The 14953-nt window shown below is 38.3% G+C and overlaps 1 protein-coding gene across 1 annotated transcript in view; it reads left to right on the top strand.

Moving 5' to 3' along the window:
• The window catches only part of ophn1 (oligophrenin 1), a 52338-nt gene that overhangs the window by 34151 nt on the left and 3234 nt on the right, over positions 1-14953 (top strand). Inside the window, exons 19-22 of the mRNA XM_035433283.1 lie at positions 1435-1582; positions 3839-4186; positions 6803-6953; positions 9171-9221. Of these exons, the coding sequence (XP_035289174.1) occupies positions 1435-1582; positions 3839-4186; positions 6803-6953; positions 9171-9213 (690 nt within the window). The 3' untranslated portion in view covers positions 9214-9221. The remainder of the gene's footprint in view (positions 1-1434; positions 1583-3838; positions 4187-6802; positions 6954-9170; positions 9222-14953) is intronic.

Consider the following 14953-nt stretch of genomic DNA (forward strand, 5'->3'; position numbering starts at 1 on the left):
AAAACTTGTGCAAGAAATGTTGTAATGAATAACATTGTAATGAATAACATAAAGCCCCTCTGTCATGAAGAATTGTTTACATATTAGCCAGTGGCCACCTGTTTCTTAAGATGGCTGCCAACCGCATTTTGCCATCATCTACCATCACCAGTGTTTCAACAACTTTATGTACATTTTGTGTATCGGGAGCTGAACCACCCATGGTTGCCTCCAAGGACTGGCTGTTCGGTTCTTAGGAAGCATTACTTTTATTGTTGTTTCAGCTATCGCCGCTACTGCTCACTGTCGCTACTATTTTGTCCCTTTTTGATATATTGCCGAGATATTTGTCAGATGAGTATTGCAGCCCACAAGGAAGTAACTGTAAACAAAGAAGTGGACCGAATCATTGATTCAAAGTTTGTTGTGAATGGGTTTTGTGAAGAGTCACCATTTGCAGCTCGTCAGTCACAAATCTTTTGTCTGAAATAGCCTTTAAGCTGCCTGGAATGTAAGCAGTCTTCAGGGAAAAAGAAGGCTGGATTTAGAACATAATGTGTCAGCCACCCACTGTGGTTCAGTGAACGCCATAACCAGACATGTCTCCTGGATTGATTTATTATGATACACATTTCCTGGACAAAATAACACTTGGAGAGCTCCAGATTATTCTCTTGAAAACATATAATTTTGTGCTACAATAAAGTGACCTTTTGTTGCACATACGCATTTTCATTTTGAAAGTACGTCTATATGTATGCTACCTAGTTTTACTGTTGGTTCATTATAAGTCAGTGATAAGAACAACGTGATGTTTGTGTGTTGTGGGTGCTTTTTTCTTTGCATTAATGTGTTTAAGTTGACATTATTGAGTGTAATGATGGTGGGGGACTGCATTTGCATTGTGGTAAACTAGAAACTGTTGACGATTAGTGGGCAGCTGCTAATTTGTAGTGAGTGTGTATTAATGTCTATGGTAGAGGAAACATCTTTTTGGGCAAGGGCAAATCTAATCTGGACGAGCTTCCTAAATAGTCAATGTATGGGATAAACTGGATCTTTATATTACTTTATAGTGCTTTAAGCACTAAACAATAAGGATTAATTCATATTTTGGGATGATGAAAACTTACTTTATCTTTCTGGTGTTATTTCCTTTCTCAAACCACTAGCTCACGTGGTTTCCATGGCCCGGGTTTTCTGCATATCCAAAAATAGCCGGTGTACTGAATACAGCCTTTTATTCTGCTGCCTCCTGAACACACAGCTGTACTGTTTGGCTTGAAATGAAGACCGCGTCCGAGTCTGGCTGTTCACCCGCTTGAGACTCGACGGCACTGGAATGCGAGAAAGAAAGACAGAAAGCTGTTTGAAGTCTTTGAGCTCATTGTGTGGAATACTGTAGAAAGGCTTCGGTTTTTACATGAAACCCATGCAGCGGTGGTCTGGTTACAGATATTTAGCGCCGCGCCAGAGGAGAGCTCCGCCCCTCCCCTCCCTCCTCCCCGGGTCAACCCGAGGAAACGGCAGCCGATCACCATCTCCAAGCGCCCGCCAAGGCCCCGCCCGGCCATCAGTCACAGCCCATTTGAGATACCTGACGGTGGGTGACTGGTATTCCCTTATTTGCTCCTGCTGTGAATTCCCCAAAGGCGCACCTTTCATTGTCTTTGCCTTTTTATGCTTTCTTCCACTGTTTTTGGCCAATTTGGAATGCTCAAGTTCTTAAGTCAGGATTCATTGCTGTAACCTCCTTTATCATTTTTAGAAAGTGCAGACAAACATGTGCTCTGAAGCTTGCAATGTTCTTATCATACTGCTGTTCGCCAGATATGACGTCGGGCTTGCACAGATATGACTCGGAGGCAGATGTTTCATGCGCAGCTTAACTGGTGGGCTTGTGGGTACCTGCCCGACCATTGTGGGTCATTGGTGCACAATAAAACACCATTATGCCGGCCGTCTGAAACTCTGTCTCTTGGTGATGCTGGAGCCCATAATGTGTAACCCTGCGGGGCTTCTGACCACAGTAAGCACAGGCACAGGGTGCATTGATACCAGATCATGGGGCCAATTCATGCACTAGAACAGAGCCTTAGTATGATGAGACAGGATGTACATTCTTGACAGGAAATGATTTGTGGCTTACAGTCTGTACACAGAAATGTGTGTAGCGTGTAAACAGTGAAGCATAGTTCCTTCAAACATCACTGTCAGTCTGATCCGTTCATACAGTACAGTTTGTCTGTTCTTCCAAATCACTCACAGGGTCAAAATATGTTTTTTGTTTTGTTTAATTAGTATGTTTTTTACTTGTTTTAATTGTATCTGAAAATAGAAATGGGAAATTAAATAAAAATAAAGTAATGGTTTGGCATTAGAGTTTGGTGATAACTACTTATTGTGTGAAGCTGAATTGGGTCTTTACTAAATCCAGATTTAGATAGCTCATAAAATCCAGACAAGACAGGCTACATTTTATGTGGTCTTAGCCTTTAAAGACCATAGCCAATAAGGTTTAACAAGTTTGTAATTGCTTTCTACATGTTCATCATGTATTTGTGACTTAATGAAGAGATACTTACATGAGGTTGCATAGACAAAAGGATGATTGTTGAAAATGGAGAAACATTCTTGCAAATGTTTGCTCCATCAAATTAAATGTAGTGAACATCTGACAGACGGCATTTAAAGATACACCATTTTCTGTGTCAGAATGCTGAGATATAGTCATACTTTACTAAAAGGAGTTTATACGACTAACTGCTCATGCAGTTACTGATTAATTTCATGATAATTTCCATTTTAAAATTCTCTGAATATGCCATAAAATGTCAACATTTGTCTGAACTAAACAGGACATTTATATGCAAGTAAAATATTGAGTGTTCTCACTATTATGCCATCAATTAATATAAAAATATTAAGTGCTGGCAGAATAGCGGTAACAAAACAAAAGTTCACACATTTTGTCTATATACTGAACAATGAGAGCATAGCTTAGCTGACAGTCTGATAAGTTTTTGTTTTTTTTTGAGTTATTGTACCTGTACAGCTATGTGCACTTTGCATATGTACTCATTTTAGGTGTCTAGTAAGTCTAAAAGCACATCAAATTAAATGAAACTCTGTGTAAAGTGAAATGAGGTAGACATGTCAGTCCAAGAGAAATGGCAGAGATAACCGTTTGGCCTATTCGTGAAATTCCCCCCCCAAAAAAGTATTTTTTTTCTTACTTCAAACAAAGTTCATATGGTGAGGATCCCATGAACTCGCCTGTAATAAGGAGATATTTTCCCTTGTGCTGGTTTGTGTTATGTGTTAATGAAAAAAATCAGCCCGATCCATACACAGCATACCTGTTGAGATCCAGTGGGTATGCATTGGATTGGGCATCACTTACCATTTTAACAGTCTTGTGGGTATGATGATCCATAGGATTGTGAGAGCTAGCTCCCTGGAATGTCGAAAATTATATTTTTGAAATGGAATACATTTTCAAATTGAATTAAGATTCCATTGAACCATATAGTTTCAAGAAAATTAGGAAATTATATGGTGAATAAAGAGATAGATTATTGAACTACCTAGTCATATTAAATTAAAACGTGTATTTCCCATTCTGGCTAAGGACTCCTCCTATACAGGTTTAACTGCATAGAGTGTATTGTATCGTACACAGAAGATAAGAGAACTTGGGTAGTATACCTAGGTTTCTTAAAAAATCTGTAATTGTAAATCTGTAAAGCTGTACATTACATTCTAAAAATCTCAAATACATAAAATGATATCACTGTACATAGGCAATGCATCATCTAAATGCAGAAGACTGTGTTTATTTGGCGTTGTTGCTTTACAGTTGACTATTGCAGCGATGCTCTGAATGGTAGCAGGTCAGAGGGAATGGAATCGGAGAACGCACCACAAACCAGCCCTGTTCCGCTACAGCGGACCAAGCTAGCCAATAGCGGCCCACGCCTCAGTGTCAAAGAAATGGTTCAGAAGCAAGCGCTGCTGCCAAAGCCATCCTGCCGGCTGGAGAGACATTCAGACTCCGATGTCGCCAAACTGGTTGCTCGGTTACAGGACAGTGGCCAAAAGGCAGACACCTCGGCAACCAATGGAGATATGGGTGCCACTGTGAACAGAGCTTCATCTTTCCAGAGCAGGAAACCACCTCCTCGCGGCTTTGCAGTTGTCAAAGATGGTAACCAAGCCCCGCTGTGTCTCAACATTTGGCCTTGCATGTGATTGTGGTTGACATTCTTACAAATTTCTTTAAATGCTGTCAATTTATGCAATACAGAAATGTGATAAATCTGTAGCTTAATACATACATTGAGCTTCATAATGTTTGGGACAAAGACCTTTTTTTTCTTGATTTGGCTCTGTACTCCACAGTTTTATATTTATAATCAAACAATTTACATGGTTAAAATGCACATTCTCAGCTATTATTTAAGGGTATTTTTTATACATTTTGGTTTCACCCTGTAGAAATTGCAGCCCTTTTTATACATAGTCCCCCATTTCAGGACACCATAATATTTGGGGTAAATGGCTTCACAGGTGTTTCTGATTAGTCAGGTTTGCTAAGTTGCTTCCTTAGTGCAGGTATAAGGGCTTTCAGTATCTAGTCTTGATTATAGGATTATAGGCATTTGTCAATATGAGGACAAATGCATTGTGTCAATGAAAGTCTATCAAGCCTTTTTGAGGCTGGGAAATAAGAAAAAAACAGTCAGAAACATAGGCAAAACCTTGGTTTACCAAAATCAACTGTTTTGAACATTGTTAAGAAGAAAGAGAGCACTGCTTAGCTCAGTAATTGCAAAGGGCCTGGTGGGCCAGGGAAGACCTCTACTATTAATGGCCAAAGAATTCTCACCGTAATGAACAAAAACCCTCAAACACCTGTTCAACAGATCAGAAACATTTCTCAGGAGGTAGGCATGGATGTTTCAGTGACTAATTTCCACAAATGACTTCACAAACAGGCTGCACTGCAAGATGCAAACCAGTAGTTAGCATGACCAGAGTAAAGTTTGGTAGTATAAAGTAGTACCTGAAAGAGCCTGCAGAGCTCTGGAAAAGGTCTTGTGGACAGATGCAACCAAGATTCACTTGTATCAGAATGACGGCAAGTGCAAAGTGTGGAGACCAAAAGTAACTGCCCAAGATCCAAACCAGCCACCCCCCCCCACCCCCCCCCCCTTTTGTCAAACATGGTGATTGGGGTGTTATGATTTGGCCATGTGTGGCTGCTAGCACACTTGTCTTCATCGATGATGTAACTGCTGATAGCAACAGCACAATGAATTCTGAAGTCTACAAGAGCATTTTACCAGCTCAGGTTCAACCAAATTTCTTTAAACACTTTGGACGGTGCTTTATCCTACAGCAAGACAATGATCCAAAACATACTGCTAATGCAACAAAGGCCAAAAACTGGAAAATTCTTCGTTCACCAAGTCAGTCACCTGATGTGAATCCAGCTGAACATGTATTTCATATGCTGAAGGGACAACTTGCCCCCAAAACAAGCAGGACCTGAAGATGACTGCAGTGCAGGCCTGGCAGAGCAACACCAGAGCAGATACTCAACACCTAGTGATATCTATGGGTCACTGACTTTAAACAGTTATTGCGTGCAAAGGATATGCGTCCAAGTACTAAACATGACTGCTTTCATGTTCATAACATTAATATTTCCCAAGCATTATTGTGCCCTGAAATGGAGGGGCTATGTATAAAAAGTGCTGTAATTTCTACATGGTGAAACCGAAGCGTATAAAATGTTTGATTACTATTCTAAAATAGTGTACAGATCCAAATAAAGAAAAAAACATGCCTTTGTCCCGAACATGGAGCTCACTGTTTCAAACTCATTTACGATACAATTTATAAAATATGTTAATAGCTCACACCTTTAAACATAGTATGTAATGTTGTATGTAAATGTCACTGATATGGTCCGTGACTAGGTTTTATACTTGTAGCTGAGTAGCAAGACGAAGGTCCTGCAGCCTGACAAAGCCAATTATTTAGCATCATTGATAATAGCTCTAATAGTGCTAGTAGCAATAACTTTAGTTTTATGCAACTTTTCTTACACACCGTTCAAGGTGCTTTACAAAATACTAATCGCATACAATGCATGAATCATCTCAGTTTCATTTACTGATTGCTCATTTCACACTATTCCATAAAATGACAAGAAAATCCTGTTCTGCTTGTCCTGACTTACAAAGTTCCTGAATCCCTGTCCCTTTTAATGTTTCTTATCCTTTCTATTTAAACTGCAACAAACTATTTGAATGAATCATTTAATTGAATAATATAATGGTATTCACTAGAAACCGGTAAGAGAAGTTCAGTGAATTGTTATTATACTTAATTCAATCAAACACTTTAGATGCCATTCTTTCTTCCATTCCAATAACATAATTCTATTATTTTAAATATTCAGTTAAAAAGATAATTTGCATGAAGTCCATTATGATTTGCCACTTCATTCAAATAATCTCTTAACAACAATTACCTTGTTATGCTTTCAGCTAGAGCTGCTATAGAAAATTTTAACATATTTAACCTTAAATACAAATCATAGTCATGCAGTACCCGAGTTATCAAATCCACTTTAAATGAGCAATTATGACAATTTAAAAATACATTTATGAAAGTGCCAATGCGAGATGTGTTTTGTAACACATTAAAAGATTTCTTCCAGTTTGGTTTTTAGACTTTCCAGCACAATCAGTCAGTTAGGGTCTCTGCAACTTTTATTAGTTCCCTGTTGAGTCCGTGATTTCATGTTCTGCAGGAGAGAGTGAGGGTGTGATCAGAAAGTCCTCATCGGAGAAGCACACCATCTGCAGGCCGCCAATGAGACCCCCTGATCCCCCAACCCGGTCTCCAGTGGCCATCAAACCCATGAATGCAGCCAGTGTGGAGGAGACCACCCCGGCTTCATAGTGAGTAAACCCCTAGTAAAAAAACCCTTCCAGCCAGACCCCATTTGCTCTGATTAAAATCACAACTGGACAAACAGTAAATAATGCTCCTTGGCAAGAGTTTAGTTTTAGTCATCTGGTTCCAGCTCTGAATGCTCTGTTCGGTTTACAATATCATTTGACAATGCTGCCATGATTTCAAAATGATTTGCACCGTGATAAATTTTGGAGGCTGCACGAGGAGATGTAGCCTGTCTAGCTTGGTTTAGTCAACTATCTGTTCTTTTTGTTTTAGAATGGAGATGCTTTTGTCTGAACATTGAGTTAGTATCAACTGGGCATGAAAGTACTTGTGTTTCAATTATGGATAAAATTTTTTCTTCTGACAGGTATAGACTTCATGATTTGTGCCTTGAAATATTTCCAATCCATTTAATGTACACTTGATCACTTTAAAATCAAGTACCGCAGCGTGAGCTAATGGAAATAGCTTGTTGGAATATCTATTACTTCCTGTCTGGACTTGTTCTGTGATTTAGCCTCCTGGGAGCTGACTAGGCCAAGGGAATCAGAAGAGGTCCATTAATAGTACTTTGTCTCTCCTGCAGAGATAGGCAGAGAATCCTTGAGTCAAGGTGAATCTTTCGGGTACGTTTGTCAGTGTGTGATTGTAAGGGATAAAGAATGTGAGAGAGACAGAGACAGAGATGAGCTAGTCAATTATACATATTTGAAACACTTCGAAGTAGACATTGCAATCCAAAATGATTTTTTTTTTTTTAAATCATAATGCCATATATGGCAAAATAAGTCAATATGACATTTAATTACTAAATCAAAAAATGGAACAAATACTAGGTAAATGAATATGGATACATGCCTCATTGCTACCAAATCCTCTACCAGAACACCAAATTTGATACTCTGGCCATTGGTACTTGCTCATTTGCCCCCTTGACGGAGTCAACAAGAAATGGTCAACAAGCTCACTACCATAGACATGAATGAGACCTCAGGGAACTGGGCTTGCTACTCTAAGGTTCTCATTTTGATTCCCAGGTGGGTAGTTATTGTAGCCTTGAGTACTAATCTGAATTGCTTCAATACATATCCAGCTGTATAAATGGATTGTATGTAAAAGAATGTAGGTTTTGTAAGTTTCTCTGGATAAGTGTTAAATGCTAAAATAAATGTAAAAAAAATCTCTAGAGAATGTTTTTGTTTTGGGGCTTTTCCAGGAGTTTACTTTTTTCTCAGGTTAATTTTACCTGGAGTACCCTGTCCAGCTCTGTCCACTGCAGCATGTTGCATTTACCCATTGTCAACATCTCATCCATTTGTGATTGAAGTGAGTGGTTGACCTTGCTTCCTTTGAGGTCAGGTATTCATGTAATACGGCCACACTCTAAGGACAGTAATTCTCAAGCTTTGTTGTTGAAGGCTTTGCTGTTTTCACAGCTTCTAATGTGTATCATTTTACTGAACAAGCAGCATGTTAGCTCACACTGTCCCAGGGAAATTTGACTCGCCACGGCCTGGCCAAAACTACCAAAGCATGGATTTTTTTCTCTTTGGGTTCGGTGGACAGGAAGCATGAGAAAACATAACATTTTTATGAAAGGTGTAGGATATTTCAAAAGATTTTAAATAGCTTATTGCTGCCATATTAATTACCTCAGAAGTCTTCTTTTCAGAAAATAATAAATTATAAGAATGGATGAGATTGCTCTTATCATTGTTTCTTACTGTTTCTTCTAAAACAAGAAAAAGAAATCTTGTGTTGGATGAGCCACATAAGAAAGCAAATAAGATGAGGGTAATGGCCACAGTCAAAGAACAGTTCTTCTATCTAAACTACTCTACAGTAAGGAAACTCATATTACCTTTCAGTCAGCTCCAGATACACACAGATTGTATCTGTCCTGCCAGAACTGTCTTTCTGCAGATTATGGGGGGAACATCAAGTGCATTTCCCCCTGAACAAAGAGTGCTCTGCAGAAAGTTTTATTCTAAATTTACTGTCACTTCATTAAATTTCCTCCCTCATGCTGGGGGAGTCAACTGGACAAACTAAACTCTGAGGTGAGCAATTAAATCTTAGGTAACCTATACTTTGTCTGAAGCTATGTAATGTGTTATTATAGGCCCAAAAGCTATTACTACAGAGTTTGGCTGGCAATAAACCTCTATGTGTATCACCTATGGTCTGAACGGCTTTCATGTTTTCTGTGTCCTCAGTGTCGCTTCCAAAGCCAAGTTTTTCGAGAACGCTTCAAGGTAAATCGGAAGGTAAGAGATGCTTTCTCTTTTTGGAACCCTGATCGACACAAAAATCATAGGGATGGGCAAATATGAAGAGTTGCAAAACCAAATGCTGACCCAGCACTAAACCGATGGCCGTAAGATGCAGTTAGAGGGAGTAATCAGTTTTTGCCATTTGTGACATTGTAACACAGAGTGAATTTAAATCATTGCTGCTGAAAATGAAAAGCAGAAACTGGAACAGGGTTCAGAGTGCCTTGCAGCAGGTGGGCTGCGTATATTTTTTGTTTGTAAATTGGTTTCCGAGCTGACGCCAGGCGACCCATCGAACAGGGAGGCCTACCTGTAGGGGATCGCCTGTCTTGTCAGTTACAAATGATTTCCTTGAAAGCAGTCCAGGTGTGGACCAGCACAATCTGAGATCTCTTGAATGGCATTGGCCATTGGCCATTCAAGTAAGCGATAAAAATAGTTTCCCCCTGTCCTTGCGAAGCGGTGCACATGTCTCTAACTTGAGGCCACTACTACTACTGTTGCTCTGTGATGGATCCTTAGATGTCTGTGAATACCTCTTAAGGACAATAAGGCTCACAGAATTTTCTTTTATACATTAGTTAATGAGGACTTAGCTACTTAGCTGTTATTTTTGTTCAGTCTGTACCTCATCAGTGTTCAGGGAAAAATGGAACATGATTACAGCTTTCATGAACTTGGACTCCTGCCAAAGCAAATTGAAGGTCAGGAGAAGACACGTTTCATGCCACGTTCACTACAGAGTGGTTTTAAAATAGATGAGAGATGCAGTGAATTTTACATCAGTGAAGTAATTATGTGTTATTGTTAACAGGTGACACTGCATGTTCAGGAATTTAATATAGTGAAGGCATGTACCGTGCCCTCCAAAAGTATAGTACCGTAGAGAGAAATTTGTAATTTTTGCTACAGTGCCATGAAAAAGTATTTGCCCTTTCCTGATTTCCTCTATTATCGCATATTTGTCACACTGAATGGTTTCAGATCTTTAGATAAAGTGTAATATTATACAAAGGAAAATTGAGTGAACAGAAGACATTTAAAAAAAAAAAAAAAAAATTATGTAATGAAAAACACCCATATCATAATTGTGGAAATGTAATTGCCCCCTCAGTCAACCATTTAATAAAATGTAATTGATAATTAGATTCAGCTGATTGAACACAGCCAGAATGAAGTAGTCACCACAAAGTTTCTACAAGCACACTATACCATGATCAAAGGAAATTAAAGAAGAAATGAGAAGAAAGTTGTTGAAATATATTAGTCTGGAAAGGGTTGCAAAGTCATTGCTCAGGCTCCAGGACTCCCCTGAACCACAGTGAGTGGCATTATCTCCAAATAAACCACTCTTGGAACAGTAGTGAATCTTCCCAGGAGTGGCCGGCTTACCAAAATTTCTGGGTGCAGCGACAACTCATCCAGGAAGTAATGGGAGAGTAGCAAGGTGGAAACTACTGCTGATCAAGAGAAGCATCAATGCTCTTCACATTTGCAAAAAAAAAAAAACACTTGGGAGATTCCCAAGCCTTTTGGGATAATGTTATATGTACAGGTGAGTCAAAAGTGGAACTTTTGGGATGATATGGGTCCCATTATGTTTGGTGTAAAGTTACAGTAATACAGTAAGAACATCATGCCAACAGTCAAACAGGGTGGTGAAAGTGTGTGTGAGGATGCTTTGCTGCCTCCATTATTGAAGGAACCATGAATTCTGCTCTGTACCAGAAAATTCTTAAGGGGAATTCCCGATTATCTGTCTGTGAGCTGAAGCTGAAGCGTAATTGGGTTATACAGCAAGAAAATGATCCACAACAGAAAAGCAAGTCCACTTCTAAATGGCTGAAAAGAAACCAAACTAGACAAACTCCTCACTTAAACCCCATAGAGATGCTGTGGCAGGACCTGAAATGAACAGTTTGTGCTCAAAAACCTACAAATTTGTCCGAATTAAAGCAGTTCTGCAAAGAATAGTGGGCTAAAATTCCTCCACAGCCATTTGAAAGACTGATATGAAATTATAGGAAGTGGTTGGTTACAGTTATTGCTGATAAAGGTGTTGTGACCAGTTATTAAGTTTAAGAGGGCAATTACTTTTTTCACATGGGTGTTTGATAACTTTTTTCTTTAAATAATATTTTTTTTATGTGGTTTGTGTTTAGGTTAGGTTCCTTTTGTCTAATATGATGTTTTGTCTAAAGATCTGAAATAATTCCGTGTGACAAACAAGCAATGATAGAGGAAATCAAGAAGGCGGAAAATACTTTGTCATGGGACTTTATATACTTAAGGCATTGAGACAAAATGAATATGAGTACTGGCAATCAGCTTTTATTTTGTGTTATTTCATGGTATTTGTATGTGTACATGTTTTGCAGAAGCAACAGTTTTTGTGTTGAGCTCCATTTTCAGCTGTGCAAATTTAAGTTAATGGATGAACTTAAAAGTAAATAAAACTGGTAAAGTTTCTGATATTTGGATTGTTCTTAAATGCGATAACTGCATCAAGTCTACGACTCATTGACACCAAGCATTTCAGATCTTTGAAAATGCCTTTTTCAGGCCTTCACCACAGCCGGTTTCAGTTGATCTTTGTTTTGGGGGGGTTGTGTGTTCAATCTTCTCTTCAGCAAGTGAAGTACATGCTCGGTTGCATTTAACTCAGGTGACTGAGTTTATGGTGGTGTATGCCTCTGACTCCTAATGTACTCTCTACTGATAAAAACAAAGGCTAAAACCATGAGACACTCACTGCTCTTTTATGTGTGAACAGTCCATACCAAAGGAAACACCTGGGCAACAGTTAACACCTGTCAACCATCCGTTAACTGAATTCTGTGCAGCTGAAAATTGAGGAACTCAACATAAAACAGCGGTTTCTGTAAAATGGTAAAATATTTACCCATGTAAATACCATAAAATAAAACCTGATTATCTGTACTTATGTCTCATATTCATCTTTTGATCTCAAGTCCAAATTTCTCAAGTATATAGCAAAAATAACAGATTACACTCTACCATACCCATAACTTTTGGAGGGCACTGTATATAGTGGTCCTTTTTAAAATTCATGAGCTATGCTACTTTACACAAAATTATTTAAGCAGAATTATTTTCCCGTAAGAGTACTTATTGGAGGATGGGTCTTCATACTTATGGCAGGTTACATTCCAAGGAAAGGAACAGTAACACTGAGGTTATGTATGCCTAATTTATATTAGTAATATATAATATATATGGTAGAACCTTAGAGAGATTTGGAACACTTTGGAAATGGGGGTCATTCAAAACTAAAATTTTGTGTGTAAATGTTAGTAAACTTGAAAGTGAAGACAACATATATTGGCGATGGTTAGGTGGCTTCTGACTAACTCTGCTCTACTTAACTGCTTCTGGTGCTGTTAATTAATGCACCTATAAATGTGTGATACACATGTTTTGTTGTACATGAGTAGATACTTTTGTTTTTGTTTTATTTGTGCTATTAAATGGATGTGTATTTCCTTTTTCATTACTTTTCATTCCCTGTTCATCTCTGATTTGTATCGCTTCATACTGAAACTACCATAAACAACATGTAATAACCTAAGCCATGTAATCATCTATAAATTGTATATACTGTATATACTGTATGCATAACTTGTAAAGTTTAAACCTGAAATCAAAGGTATAGAATGCTGAGTTGGATCCTGAATCTTCTAAGTCAACAGTCACTCCACTTCAGCCACTAGTCTTGCACATTGCCTTATAATATATGGGGGGTGAAACGTGCCAGTGAATAACAGCAACCTTAGTTCACAGCATGCGGCTGAATTAACTGATTAATTATCACTGAAAGGTCATCTGGTGGTGCAGCTCTACTGATTTTTTTTTCAGTGCTTTGTTTTATAACTCAAGCAGCTTTATATTTTACTTGCAACTATCCATGCTATCATATATTTTGTCAGACCTAAGTTAAAAATTTAATTTCATTTTCCCCACTTGGTTTTAAATTCTACATTGAAATGATGAACCCTTGGAAAACCACAGCTGTCAATGTAACTATCTATGTTACTGCCTTTTCAATGCTTGGTCCATTTAAGAACTTCACTACAGAGAGGAGCCTGTGTATTTCCATTTACAGTAATTTTATATGCGTTAAAAAATAAAAAATATTACTGTGATTACTGTCTGTGCACAAAAATATTTTTTTTTAAATCATTTAATTAGAGTTCACTTTCCATTTAATATGGGAGACTTAATCCAATGACAGCAGTGTTTGGCAGTAGCTGTGTCCAAAAGTGGCCTCAGCAGTGAATTCTACGCTTTGATGATACATGGTGGAGTTCAAAGAGGACGTGTTGAAACCCCTTAGGTTTCTAAGAAAACAAAGTGGGAGAAAAAAAGACACAAGTTGCCTTGCATAGATAAATGAGCCTTTTTCAACTTTAGAGTAGTGCTCTTTGGACAAGTTGTATGTGTGTGATATCAGGAGTCCACCCAACCTTGCAATTCACTAGCAGGTGGAACATTGCAACAGAAGTTGTAATGTCACCTGTGAAGGAAGAGAATTGATGGGGGAGGGGGAGTGGGTGTTTTGGGCAGGCAATGTGAACCCTTGCCAAATGCTATAATCTCATTCAAGCACACAGCCAGTTACTTAGCTGAGGAGAAGTTTCTGCCAAGGCCGTCGCATGCTGCATCTGCCAACTAAAGAATCCCAGAGTCTCTGGGCCTACCTCATTTTCAGTCCTGTTAACTCCATGGCTTTGGTCAAACAGTAGTATTACGTCTAATTCAACAGCAGTAAAATAATTTTCTGCAGGACTGAGTCTCCTCCTGGCCTGACTAAAAGTAGGCAGTCAAGATCAACATATTCGGCAACCCTCAGTGAACCAGAAATGCTGGCTGCCTAGCCGTTGCATGCGGAGGTTCTGAGTGCTGAACTGTTAGGCACTTTAGGCTTGCTAAGTAGCCATTATGGTGTCACAGTGATTTCTATAAACATGGGAAAACTTCAGTTTAGACATAGACTCATAGACATAGGCATGTTCAAATAATTTATGAACAGAATGTATGTGTATCTGTATTTATCAGGATTGGAAAAAATCCCATATTGAAATATGTGAAAGATCAATATTTTTACTCTTCAGATATTGACAATGTTGGAAGACTAGATTTCAGACTTCACCTTTCAACAAAAAATATTGAAGTGAAAGGATAGCAGTAGTAGCTTTCCATTCCGTGATTTTTACTGCCCTATCATAACATGAGATGGATGTGTTAATGTCAAAGTCATTTCTTTAGCTGATGTGAATAAATGAGAAAGAAACGTTAAACAGGGGATTTAATGCTTCTGATAGATTTCCTTAAATCCCCAGTTTAAAGTTTCATTCTCATTTATTCACATAATGACTAAAAGTCTATTTATTTAACGTAAGATTAATTAATTTTCCATAAGAATAATATAATTCCTGTGGCAAATTAATTTATCTTACTTTAAATAAAACCTTTAAGGGGGATTACACTGATTTCAAGAGATAAAACTGGGGAGTGTTGTTGAGTTCCTTGATATTTTGACAGGAATTACCCTCCACCAAATTGACTTTGGGCCCAGCGCTTTTATCACAACTGTGAAAACAAAAACTAAATAAAGAGGAGTGTGTGCTTTTTGGTGTTTTGTTTTGTTGTACTAACACTTACAATATGCCTCATATAGTTGACTAGAGCTAGAAGCTGAACAAATT

This window comes from Anguilla anguilla, chromosome 9 (genome assembly GCF_013347855.1).
Source record: "Anguilla anguilla isolate fAngAng1 chromosome 9, fAngAng1.pri, whole genome shotgun sequence".
Lineage (NCBI taxonomy): Eukaryota > Metazoa > Chordata > Actinopteri > Anguilliformes > Anguillidae > Anguilla > Anguilla anguilla.